This window comes from Tripterygium wilfordii, chromosome 6 (genome assembly GCF_013401445.1).
Source record: "Tripterygium wilfordii isolate XIE 37 chromosome 6, ASM1340144v1, whole genome shotgun sequence".
NCBI classification, from domain to species: Eukaryota; Viridiplantae; Streptophyta; class Magnoliopsida; order Celastrales; family Celastraceae; genus Tripterygium; species Tripterygium wilfordii.
The window spans coordinates 12,360,322-12,372,964 of NC_052237.1; the positions used below are offsets into that span (position 1 = coordinate 12,360,322).

Genomic DNA, 12,643 nt, shown 5'->3' on the forward strand with positions numbered 1-12,643 from the left:
CAATTGCCATTAACATTTTTGATGTGAGCTATGAACAACCATATGAAAACAAGAAGATATTTAACTACTTGGGTGATAGACAAGTGATGAATCTCTTTAGGATTAACTATATGGACTCGTAAGGTTACTCGGAGAAATATCTTTGTAGTCACGTGCTATACTTTGACCCAGCTTACCTTGTCGTTAAATGAGAAACTTCTATGCTTGCCGATCTGATGGCCCCGAACGTAGGTCGAAGAGGCAAACTTGCAAGTTGTGGTTCTTGGTTAAAAAAAATTATTTCCCTCACCACTTTATAATTTTTAAAATTTGTGTTTAAAAGAGTTTAAAAAAAAGAGAAAGAGCACATGTATTTAACGCTTCAAACAAATACAATTCGAAAACAAAATTTGCTGTTAAATACTAAATCCCACGCCAGCCTCTGTCGTTAACGGTTAACTGCTATCAAATTCAAAGCTTTCTTTCCATTTCTTTCTCTCCCGCGTCTCTCTGTTTCCAAGAAAATATTATCATTCAAGATTTCTTAAAGATGGTGAATTTCGACGAGCTTCCACGGGATGTTGTTGAAGAAATTTCCAAAAAGCTCACATTCTTGCAAGATTACATCTATCTCCGGGCGACATGTCGTGATCTCTACTCCTTCATTCCCCCAACCCCTAAGCACCTACCTCTGCAAGTACCATGGATTTTCTACCCTCGCCAACAAAATAGCAGATTCTTCAACTTCTCTACCCACAAGTTTCACAACCTCAGCTTCCCCAGCACCTCCTGCCACCAGAGGGAATGTGGCTCTTCACAAGGTTGGATCGTCATTCCTGACGAAAAAAGCCCAGAAATTGTTCTAATCAATCCTCTCAAGGGACTCGAACAAGAAAAGGTGAAGTTGCCTGCACTGACCACTTTTCCTAATGTGAGAGGCTTCAATCCGTCAAGAATTGGGCATGAGTTTGAGGTTGAGAGTAATGAAAGAGGTAAAAGTAAGTTCTTTGGTTTAAAAACAATGAGAGATAGATTTATAAAGAAGATCATAATATCATCAACTCCATTGAAGGATGTTGGTTTTGTCGCTGTTGCGCTGCTGTCCAAATCAGTGGCTTATTATAGGAGTGGATGACATTTTTCTATTGGAGATTCATTGATGAACTGGTAACTTCTTGTGTCGATATAATGTATCACAATGAGCTTCTGTACGCAGTCGATATCTACTGTGAGATCATGGTCTGCAATTTGAAGAGTGACCCACCAACAGTTTCAATTATCAAAATGCAAAGAATACCAAGTGAGGTATTTCTGTGTGATGAAATGTATTTGGTGGGTTCAGCGGATGAGTTGTTCTTGGTTATGCGGTTTTTAGACAGTCGTTATGATTCTGATTTCCGCCTATCACACAGAACTAGAAGGTTTGATGTTTTGAGGATTGATCGGAGCGAGCAGTTGGCACAGTGGAATGTTGTCACGGATGTGGGAGAGCGGGCATTCTTTGTGGGACAAAATGAATCAGTGTACTTTATGGCATCAGAATATAGGGAATGTATGGGAAACTGTATATATTTTACCAGCAATGCTGATAGAATGACATTCAACGACCATTTAGGAGAATACGATGCAGGGATCTATAAGTTATCAGATGGAACGATTGAGTCATTACCTCCTTGTCCGCGCAATCTGTGGCCTCCACCGATCTGGGTTACACCGAATCCATACTAATTGCAGAGGTATTCCATTGATTATCTTGAGTTCATTCTGTATATAGTAAAGGTTAGAAACTGCTAAGGGAATGAAGTGATAAACTGCATCATATATAATATAACAACCTATTTCCAGTTAATGCTAAAATGGACAGATAAACTGAACAGAACATGACAACAAAGGTAGAAAAATTCAGAATATATGATAAATTATGTTAAAGATTATTAGTTTCAAATGTTGAACTATGCTAAATGGGGTTAGGGAGTTTCACTTCAATTAGTTTTTCTGAAATTCATAGTCACTATCTTATGGTAGATTTTCGCTCAGGTTTCTTATCGTCTTCCCCTGAGGATTACAACTGCCGCAACTATGGAAAAGACCTAACAGCGTTGAAGACGACAGTGCATCAAGTAACTTAGCAAATAGAGAGGATACACAGAAGCTTACAGTCTCCTTCCCTTCCAATATTGTCTCTACTGGTTTTGCAATACAAATTTTGAGATGCTACTTTCATGTCTATTTTTTTTTTCATAAATGTGAATTTTATGAGAGAATCAAATACAAACTAGAATTAATGTCTGATATTTGCTATAAGCATCCCCAACAGTTTCATTTCTAGCACTTCATAAGAATTTATACCTGTTTTTTGGTATTAGAATATTCCTGGATCTTGATCATATGAAAGAGAGGTGTAAGTCTCCGCAGCTTCCAAGAACAATTGCTATCAATAAAGCCTGCCAACCCTGCATATGCCTATTACGCTGATCTGTGTACCTCTCTCTGTCTCTGAGCATATCTCCATCCCTCATGCCTCTTCTGACTCTATGCCTGTCTATTATGATTTCCTTCTCGAGCTCCTTCACTCTTTCCTTACTATCCACAATTGCTAAAGCCCCATAATTCATCTTCTTACGATAATCTGTGCACTCCTTCTCCGGCTTAGGGTTTGGCCGGAGAATTGCGTGAATGAAGGTCAGAAGAGTATGAACAAAGTAATCAGGCAACTCAAACCTATAATCCTTCAACTTCTCATCAAATTGGTCAAAATTCTCAGAGTTCGAACCCAATTCAGTGATGAACTCGGCTAACACAACATCATTAGAGCCAATATGTGTTTCGAGTTCGCTGCAGACTTTAGAGACAAGAGAAAAGTACTCTAGCTTCTTCATAGTGTCGTTCAAGGCGGCCATTAAGACTCGATGAATAACAATGGAAACAAAAGAGATTTAAAGTTAGGGTTTTCTTGTCTCTTCCTCCTGCTTCGGCTGGGATTGTGCCTTTCGCTTTCCTTAAACGCTAATCAGAATCTGAATCCCGGAAAATAAAATACAGGACGGATAGTCGGAGACCGTGTGTATATATATATACACGAGCCTTTGAACTGGAAATCCTGTTCGGAGTATGATCAAGGATTACGTTTTTACGTGAGTGGCACGACATGGGCCGAAAGAGGCCCATTAGTATTTGGATCCGGACCTAAACGACCGCCTAAGGATAGGACAACAATCAAGGCCCATATTATCTTCTTATTACTGGACTATTGATGAAGCCCATAACTTTCACAGGCCCATTGATATGGCAGAGACGAGCCCAAGATGATTCTTGGTGAGCCCACGTCGGCTGTCTAGTATCAACTAAGCTACTTAAATCATCACTAAATTGCCAAGGCCTGCCATTGTCGACCAAAGCAGAGTCTTGGCTTAACCGGTCAAACTTCCCAAGACCGCGTTGAAAAATCGATTGCGCTCCCATGCATGATGGAATTTTCCAAGCGATATGACGCAGCACCACCATTGTCCAAAGTCCATACCTTCACCAAACCACTAAGCAATTTGCAGAAACTAACCGCGTGAATTGAATTCATCGCGCACACCCTGCTCTCTCCATATATATATGCCCGTCCTGCAATCCATTCTTCCATCCAATACATAGGAATTGCAGAAGCCTCTCTCTCTCTCTCTCTCTCTAAAAGATTTTTTTCCTTATGGCAGATAAACAGCCTCAGTTGAACGGAGCATTCTATGGCCCCTCAATTCCTCCGCCACGAAACAACCACCGCCGAGGCCGTGGATGCGGCTGCTGCCTTCTGCGCCTGTTCCTCAAGATCGTGCTTGCCCTCGTCATCATCGCTTGCATTGCAATCTTCGTCTTATGGCTTATAGTACGCCCAAACAGTGTCAAATTCCATGTGACCAGCGCCAGGCTCACTGAATTAAACCTTACCTCAAACAACAATCTCAATTACAACCTTGCAGTCAATATCACTGTTCGGAACCCGAACAGGAAGATGGGGTTTTACTATGATGTGATCGAGGCTCGGGCTTTGTACGAGGACCAGAGGCTGAAGTCTATTTACTTGCCTGAATTCTTTATAGGACGCAAGAGCACCAAAACCATCAGTCCTGTTTTTCAAGGGCAGCAAGCTGTGTTCTTTGATGCTGGTGAGACTGCAGAGTTCAATAAAGAGACCAGTAATGGGATTTATAGTTTTGATGTGAATTTGTATATGAAGATTAGACTCAGATTGGGAGATTTCATAACTGGGGATTTCAAGCCCAAGGTTAGATGTGATTTTCAGGTTCCTTTGAACTCTGCTGATGGAAGATTGGCTGGTGGGGTTGAGTCTTCCAGGTGTGATGTTAGTCTCTGAGCACTTCTCTTCTGTTGCAGTCCTAGGATATTTATATTCATTTATTCGTTTGTACATCTATAACTTTGAGAGAGTGAGAGACTAATCTACAATTTCCCATCAATATAAGCTCTTACTCTCGAGCAATATTTTGCAAACCCAATTTGGCAAACAAGTAACTGCATCTTATCAGCGGGTAGGGTATTCATATTTATAATAATTACTGTATAATTGGTGAAGAGCCCATCAGCTTACCAGTAACTGCAGTTTATCAACTCACAAAAATATGGAAGACACATAACAACCTATTACTTTTGTGCCAAGCAATGAGAAGAATAAAAAGGCACCAAAAGCCCAAGAGAGAGACACGGAACAGCCGGAGAAGCAACACGCTAAGTGCTAACACACAAAAAACTGCAGAGAGAGCGACAGCTCCTCAACGCTACTTAACCGGTCCAACAAACAGAGCACTCGCCTTGGCCAAAATCAAAGAAATTATCCTCATTTCTTAAGTGTAGCCCTGAATTGGCAGCTTACTACAGCTAGAAATAGAGAACAATTTTCAACAAAGAAAACAAATTTATCCGAGTACTTGATTTCCCATGGACAACGCCGAAGGCTACATCATTTGATCCCAGAACTGGGACGACTTGGAAGGCCCAGCAAAGGTAATTGTTCCCGCCGAGCAACCATCATAATTATCTTGAATAAAATCTATGCAGTTTCCCTTGCATCCAGGGAAATCTGCGGCCAACAAGGAAATTTAAGAGATCGTTTGGTTTACTTGTTTTCCAAACGTTTTCTATTTTCATTTTCTAGAAAAAAGAAAATGCTCCTGAAAACATGTTTGGTTGGGCATTTTAGAAAACATGAAAATGGAAATGAACCAGAAAATAGAAAAACATAAAAAAAGTCTATTTCTAAAATAGAAATAGAAAACATAAAATAGAAAATAGAAATAGAAAAGGAAAACATGAAGCTTTTTCAAAAAACAAACCACATCATGTTATCCAACTTTGTTACTCTCTCCCAAAGCATCCCATTTTCACCGAGCATTGTTACAAACTACATGTATCCAACTCTGTTATTCTCTCCCAACATATCCTGTTTTCACCCAGCATGAATACTTTAAACCCAACTTCGTAAGTTGCCTAGCAATCCAGAAATGTTGACCAACCCAATACCGCCACATCCCACTAATCCTAGAAGATATCGACTTCAAAGAAAAACCAGAGAACGTTGACGACAGGTTTTAGTCCACCAACAGTAGATATTCATAGAAATGCACAACTCAAGAACCATGTATTAATATACCTTTAAATATTATAAATAAAGAAACAACCAAGACAAGATTAACCACCCCTGATAAGCATACCATGGAAAGATAAGCCATGTAGGTCACAAATAACAATGTCTTACTATACCTTTGCAGTGAACTACCTAAGTCGAAAGAAGAGTCGGAGAACAAACACATGTGCCACCTATGAAGGGTTGGGCCTTTTTTTATACCCAGTGGTTAGATGAAGAAACAGAACTGGCCAAATATTATGAAATAAAAGGAGGAAAGATTTTATAAGCGAAGAATCAATTCATAAATAACAATGACAATGCAACTAAAGTACTTGAGCATTCTAAACCTTTAACCTTTGCAACAAGTCACTCAGCAATATTTTCAACAGTAACACTTTTCTCGCCATTGGAAGTTGCATTGTCAACAACACGACCACATAAATCAGGATAGTTTCGGTGATTTAGTGAATGTAACCACAAGGCCACCACTCCTTCCTTATCCTCAGTTGATGCAATATGAGAGTATATTTGCTTCATTTTAAAATTTTCTGCCTCTTCTTCAAATTCTTTCATGGATAGCTCTTCATGGCTGTCTTTCCATTTCTGATTATATGATGTGAAAAAGCATTCATCCAAAAACAATCCAACTTCAGGAGCCGTAGGCACAGTAACGTTCACATCCCTATAAGTTTAGCCCATTACTATTAGAGGAAAAAAAAAACATAAAATTTATTGCATTAAACATAACAAGTAACACCCACAAAAAAAGAAGAAGAATTTACAGTACTTACCTCTGCAGAGCAGTACTGATCAACGACTCAGGTGCACAGTTCCTCATGATCGCCACAGCTAGGCCAATCATCTTGCGAATCTGATGAAGCATGAAGCTCTGCCCTACAACCTCACACTTGACAAATTCAATACCTTCAACAGTAACTGGGGAATTTGCATCAAATGATAAGATGTAGCGTCGAGCAGCAGGATCTTCAGCCTTTGTTCTTGTAGTAAAGTTATGGAAGTTATGACTCCCCACGTAATACTTTAATATTCTATTGAACCGCTCCCTCTCCTCTTCACCATAACAAAATGAACTTCTTTTCTCAGCTTCCTCCTCTCTATTGACTTTCTCTTCTTCTTTATCCACCCCAGAATCATTTACTATCGTAGAATTCAAAGCAGTTTCCTCATTTTGCTTGGATTCAGTCACACTGTGAGAAATTCCATCATCAACAAGGCCCTTTGCCCCCTGTTCAGAACTTGTATTGTCACATAACATAGTATTTTCAGTAACTTTAGAATTCATTTCAGTATCTCCATTATCTGACGAAATGCCCGACTCAATTTCCCCGACTTTCTTTTCACAAATGCGCTTCAGCATTGCCTCTGGTATCTTACGCCCTCTCTCCGAGCATTCCACACACTTAACTAGCACATTCCCAGACCCCAAACTAGCCAACACACTCTCTCTATCACGATGCGAACTGGGATCAAGAGCAAACACGGGGATCAAATACACATACCTCCTCCTGTCGCAGAATTTCTTGGCATTAAATGACGCTGTCGCCCGCTTGTACCCGAAAATCCGAATCTGGGACGAAAGATTCGAATTGAGGCGCTCAACAAAACCAGGCGGGTCAATATAGAACCGGCCGGATACGACCTGGCCCACTGCACTCACTCCTTTATCAGTGCGAGCCGAGCGAGCCCAGTCGTAGCGCCTGGAATTGCCACGGTCTTGCTCAGGGACTGCCCCGGAGAGGAACAGAGCTTCCTCGAGGTCAGATTCGATGGTTTTAGCACCTGGGTTCTTCTGCATCCCTTGGTAACCAACGCCACAGTATGCGAAGAAGATAGCGATCTTTCGGCGCTTGTATCTATTCGTCCTGGGGGTTTTGGCATCGGCGGTGCTATTAGCGTCGATGGTGTCCTCGTCGGAGGTAGTGGTGGTGGACATTTTGAGCTTCTTAGCTTCTGGTTCTTCTGGTTGTGGCTCTGGAGGAGATAATGGGGTCTTAACAATGTCTGTTTCTTCCATTTTCAGTTGGAAATGATCGCTGACTCCATTAGTGAAAGCGGAACTCTGAGGCTGCTCTGCCGGACTGACCCCTGATAAAACCCTAATAATCAAAAATTACTTGATTTCACTAGGGTTGGCATTCGGCTGGTTGAATTTGACGTTGTTAAATTTTTGGGCTTTTGGTCAAGTGAATATGGACAAGCCCATAAAAGAGCTTCAGGCCTTCAGCCTTTAATTAAGTCAAACTTTTAGGATTTGAAAATGGGCTTTTTGACCGTTTCCATTTCGCCCGATATGGTGGCCCGTTAAACTCTGCTGTCAATCATATGGTTCTCAGCAGTCAGCACTTATTGAAGGCTTTACTTGAGAAATTGAAACAGTGGAGAGTTAGAGCAATGGCTGACATAGAATTGTAGATCCAAAAATGTGCAATCCACTTGTTATAGTCGATCGAGACCTATGACAACCCTGTAAGATCAAAGGAAGGTTGATCGTCAAACTTGGACACCGGTGTGGTGTCAACTGAACAAGCTCCGACGGTCAAGTCAATCAACGATGGGAGATATTTAAATGAGAGAAGTGAAATTTTTTATAGAGAGAGAGAGATATATATATATACCAGGTAGTTGAGAGAGTAAATGAGGAGGGGTCCTCCTCTATTTATAGTGTTTTAGGTCACGTGGTTAGCACTTGCTGACCGTACGGACGGACTTCTTCGTTGGGCAGTAATTGGGCCTGCGGCCCAATCTGGGACTCACTGGGCATCTAAATCATTAAGGCTTAAATGTCTGGTCTTGCACCCATTCTAACTATGGGTATTGGGCTTTCGCTTAGACCTAGGCTAATCATACATTCGGATGGACATTTGGGCCGATCTAATAATGGGCTTCATGGGACTCTTCGACTTATATTCAAGTATTTTGGGTTAACGGTTTTTGACTCACACAAGTACCCACTAACTATTCATGTATTGCTACCCATAATACCTGTTCATATCATTCGGGACAACATATATTGTGTATATTTGTGAGCGTGTGTTGTTACATGTGTGTGAGTTTTATATGCCATTAAAAATGGCTAACATAGTTGTCCAGGGACATGGCGGAATGTGCAACCATTATGATGGAATAATTCATTCTATGTTGTATCCGTGAGAATCTATTTTTTTCCGATGATGAAGAAGATCCGCCTTCTTATATCTCTACATTTAGGATCTGACTTGTATCAGCGATACTAATAGAAATAGGAAGTAAACCGTTATGGCAAGAGAATGTTTGATTCGAAGGGAAAAAAAATGCAAAGTTTCTGGTTTTTCAAAAAAAAAATTATTAAAAAAAAGACACTTAAGATTATTGAAATGTTTTATTTTATTTGTATGGAGTGACGTTTCAACTTTGAACACATAATCCTAGAAGGCTTTTGGAACCCCTTTTCTTGGGAGCACAGACTGTCTTGCAATCTACATTAGAGCATCCACAATGATGCTTGTAATATCAAACACTTCAAAACCATTATCTCTCTTCTCCTTTATCCTACGTGGCACAATTTAATTAGATGAGTGAATCCCATAATATACACTATTTATCAACACTTCATACATTTCAACACTCCATAGTCACTTTCTCTATTCTCTCTCTCTTCCTTTTCATATCTCTATCTTCTTTTTCATATTTTCTTTCTTCCTTTTCATCATCTTTCTCTTCACTATTCATCAACTATATACATACTCCAACTCTCAAGTATCATTTTTCTACAACTAAATTTTCAAGTGTCATTTTTCACCAATTATGTGCATGTAGCGCTATATTTATCAAAAAAATAATATTTCAAGTACTTGAAATATACTCCATTATACCCATTGTGAACATATAGCACTTAACTTATCAAGAAAGTATCATCTTAAGTACTTCAAAATCATCCCATTGTGGATGCTCTTAATTATGCCAAAGTTGGAAGAGGAAGAAGATCTTTGTTTTTCAATTTAAAAAAAAAAATTAATCCAAAATGAACCAAACAAGAATGACATAGATGTTGTTCTCTTCTAACCAAATTGTTCTTAAAATATTTACTACTATTAATTAGGTTTTTCACCTTTTTCATATAATTGTTTTACATTTATTCTTGGGTGACAGAGTTACTATTCTTAAATTTTGACTGTTTCAATGATTAATCATGACCAAATCTGACACAGTAAAACTCAGCAAAGAGATAGAAAGAGAGTATGGCATGGAACAAAGTCAATGTCACTCTGCAACTTCTCTACATTGACACAACTTTATACAGCAAAAGTAATTAATTGGGTATAGTTGGGGGTAGATAATTAGATATCAAGCATTGATTTTTTTCCTTGGGATATCAAGCATTGAATGCTTAAATTGCTTAGTTGCCCTCATATAGTCACAAACTAAATTTTCACCAATCATTTTATAAAAAAAAATAAAAATAAAATATATGAGAGAGAGAGAGAGAAACAAAGAAGATTTCCCCTCTTTTATATATATGCGTGTGTGTGTTTTCATGTTTTGTGTTTGTGCAGCAGAAAAGAGGGTGGGGGGAGTAGTGGGGGAAAGAGGAATGAAAAGACAGAAGAGGAGGAGAAGGAAGAATAAGTACGATGATGAATAGTATTGATGATGATCCTTTGATTCATCCTAAAAACAGTACCCAACTCCATGCCTACAATATTGGACTGCTATGTGCACGTGTCTATCACTATGAACCGTCCAATCTGAATCATACTACTCGATTCTCTTCTTCTTTCATCTTCTCCATTTTAACACTCTTTCTAGTTTCTTCCTCTCATTAATTACACCCCCTATCTCTCTCTCTCTCTCTCTCATATTTACTGTGTGCGCCTTTCTTCTCTTCTTAAATAAACCAACCCCTCTATCTCCCCCCCCCCCCCCCGGGCATCAACAACGTCTCTCTCTCTCTCTATGAATCAATCTTGACGGTGTGATTTTTTAATGTGGGTGTTTGACAAAGGGTTGCTTGCAGAGTTTATTGGCATTCTGTCCACCTCCCCATGATCCATGCTTGCAATACTGAAAAAACGATGTTGTTTTTCAATAGTAGGGACTAGGGAGGAGGAGGTGGGCATACTGCCAACTGAGCTCTGCTTGCATCTCTTTGTAAAACCCTAATGATTTCTCTCTCGCAAGCTTTTCTCAGCTGTGTCAAATTTTCAATTACACGATGAAGAAAGAAGGTCAGATAATTTATTTATGTGGTTTTTTTTTTCAATTTATGATCGTTCGGGTGTAGACTTTCATACTTACTTTACGATCATAATTAATGAAGGACTGACTATTTTTTTTTATCTTAAGAGGTTACAAGATATGAACCCTAGAAGCATGCATTGAGACTCCTGAACCAGAAAATTTTATTTCATTTCTTGTTCTATTGTAGATATTAATGATATTGTTGAATTATAATTTGCAATTTCCAGATTTTATGTATTAATGATTTATGTTCTAGGCTTCTATGTTTCTAGACTTCTCTATTCAAGTCTATATATAAGTCGGCTAGTAAAAACAAAAATCAAGAGCAGTAACACCAACAGATCTATAGGGTTTTGCTTAGAGTGCTTGTTAATGATCTTGAGATAAAGTTGAAAGATTTTTCATGGTGAAAGTTTGTATATGGATGAAGGGTGTCAATTATGGGCCACAATTTTAAAAAAATAGTTGTGTTTTAATCGGTTTGAAGAGTTCATGAAGGTATTTTTTTTTTCCGAAACATAAATCAAATTTATAGCAAGTGACAAATAGAATGTTTTGAATTAGAATTTAATAAAACCGACCAAAACACATTATGAATTTTAAAGAAAATAAAATAATTATGGCCCATTATTTACCATAGTGGGCACTGGGCAGGGCCCCTCATCCATGATCCATCCAAGTTATTTATTTTCTGTACTAATAATCATATATTTTCACCATATGCTCCATGTAGTGAGCATAATCATGGTTGAGACTTGAGAATATATGGGATCTGATCTCAATCAAATGTAAAGATTTTTGTGTTGTTGATATGGCTTCATCATCTCTTGCATGCCAGAGATGTACATTAATAGATTATAGATGTTCTTAATTCTTTGAAATTATTTATTCAGACTTTTTGGTAGGGCAAGCTCTTATTATATAAGACAACCCTACAAGTAATACGTTTTTGCAAATCCCCAAAATCCATATACGTTAGGCTCGTGATTGAACTCTGAGTCTCTGACAGTTCTTTTTAATGGAAAAAATAGGGTTTTTCTAAATACATTCACCCTATTTATTATATAAACTCACCTTATTTTTTGTTATCTCTCTGTCCGTATTGTCAATGACCCCAACACCCGGTCATAAAAAGTGCTGTCGTTTCAATGCATTAATTATTGCAGTCAACGTCAATTGCTTTTTTTTTTTTTATAGATGAAGCGAGGCGCTTGGATACATAAGGTAAAACTAACAGACGGTCGTGATTGAAAGATGAGGCTTTTCTCGTTGATTTGAAAACTCAAACTACATTGAGATTTGCACCTGCAATCAAAACCTTAAACGTTGCGTTTTGGACACGTGTAAGAGGATGGCACAACTATATCATTCGTGAGTGGTGGGTCACACGTCAGAGAAAGGCATCATTTTGTCATGTATCATTCATAGTCATAGACACACTAAACTTTTCAATGTGAATTTCTTGGAATTTTTTTAAAAGATATGTTGTAACAATAATATTAAGTGCCAGTTTGAGACACAATTTTGAAAAACAATATGTTGTCTAACTATAATTTTGAGATAATATATTATAATGATAAAATAAACAGCTTTTTTTGGGTGCATATTTCCAACCAATTTTGGGACCATATTATTACATTTTCCAAATTGTCTCATTTTAAACAATTTTGAGACAATATTGAGGTTACATTATCGAAACACTCTTGGTTTTAGCCATTAAGTCGAAAATACCCTTAACTAATAACTATTATGTTCATTAGTTAATTAATTAAATTATTAAATAATATTTAATAAATT

The 12,643-nt window shown here is 38.3% G+C and overlaps 5 protein-coding genes across 5 annotated transcripts; 3 read left to right on the forward strand and 2 right to left on the reverse strand.

Moving 5' to 3' along the window:
* Positions 1-529: 529 nt before the first annotated feature.
* Positions 530-1,114, forward strand: LOC120000756. The gene has a single exon (XM_038848873.1). It carries the CDS (start codon positions 530-532, stop codon positions 1,112-1,114), a length of 585 nt encoding a protein of 194 aa, XP_038704801.1.
* Positions 1,109-3,065, reverse strand: LOC119999811 (probable pre-mRNA-splicing factor ATP-dependent RNA helicase DEAH5). The gene is made up of 2 exons (XM_038847568.1): positions 2,329-3,065; positions 1,109-1,743 (listed from the first exon to the last, which is right to left on the reverse strand). The coding sequence occupies exon 1, from the start codon at positions 2,877-2,879 to the stop codon at positions 2,364-2,366; it is 516 nt and encodes a 171-aa protein (XP_038703496.1). The 5' UTR covers positions 2,880-3,065; the 3' UTR covers positions 1,109-1,743; positions 2,329-2,363.
* LOC120000757 (F-box protein SKIP23-like) lies at positions 1,168-1,707 on the forward strand. The gene has a single exon (XM_038848874.1). It carries the CDS (start codon positions 1,168-1,170, stop codon positions 1,705-1,707), a length of 540 nt encoding a protein of 179 aa, XP_038704802.1.
* A 535-nt stretch (positions 3,066-3,600) lies between the features above and the next one.
* Positions 3,601-4,481, forward strand: LOC119999787 (NDR1/HIN1-like protein 10). The gene has a single exon (XM_038847538.1). The coding sequence runs from the start codon at positions 3,674-3,676 to the stop codon at positions 4,337-4,339; it is 666 nt and encodes a 221-aa protein (XP_038703466.1). The 5' UTR covers positions 3,601-3,673; the 3' UTR covers positions 4,340-4,481.
* A 1,312-nt stretch (positions 4,482-5,793) lies between these two features.
* On the reverse strand, positions 5,794-7,742 carry LOC120001083 (tRNA pseudouridine synthase A-like). The gene is made up of 2 exons (XM_038849323.1): positions 6,400-7,742; positions 5,794-6,290 (listed from the first exon to the last, which is right to left on the reverse strand). The coding sequence occupies exons 1-2, from the start codon at positions 7,641-7,643 to the stop codon at positions 5,975-5,977; spliced, it is 1,560 nt and encodes a 519-aa protein (XP_038705251.1). The 5' UTR covers positions 7,644-7,742; the 3' UTR covers positions 5,794-5,974.
* Between the last annotated feature and the right edge of the window lie 4,901 nt (positions 7,743-12,643).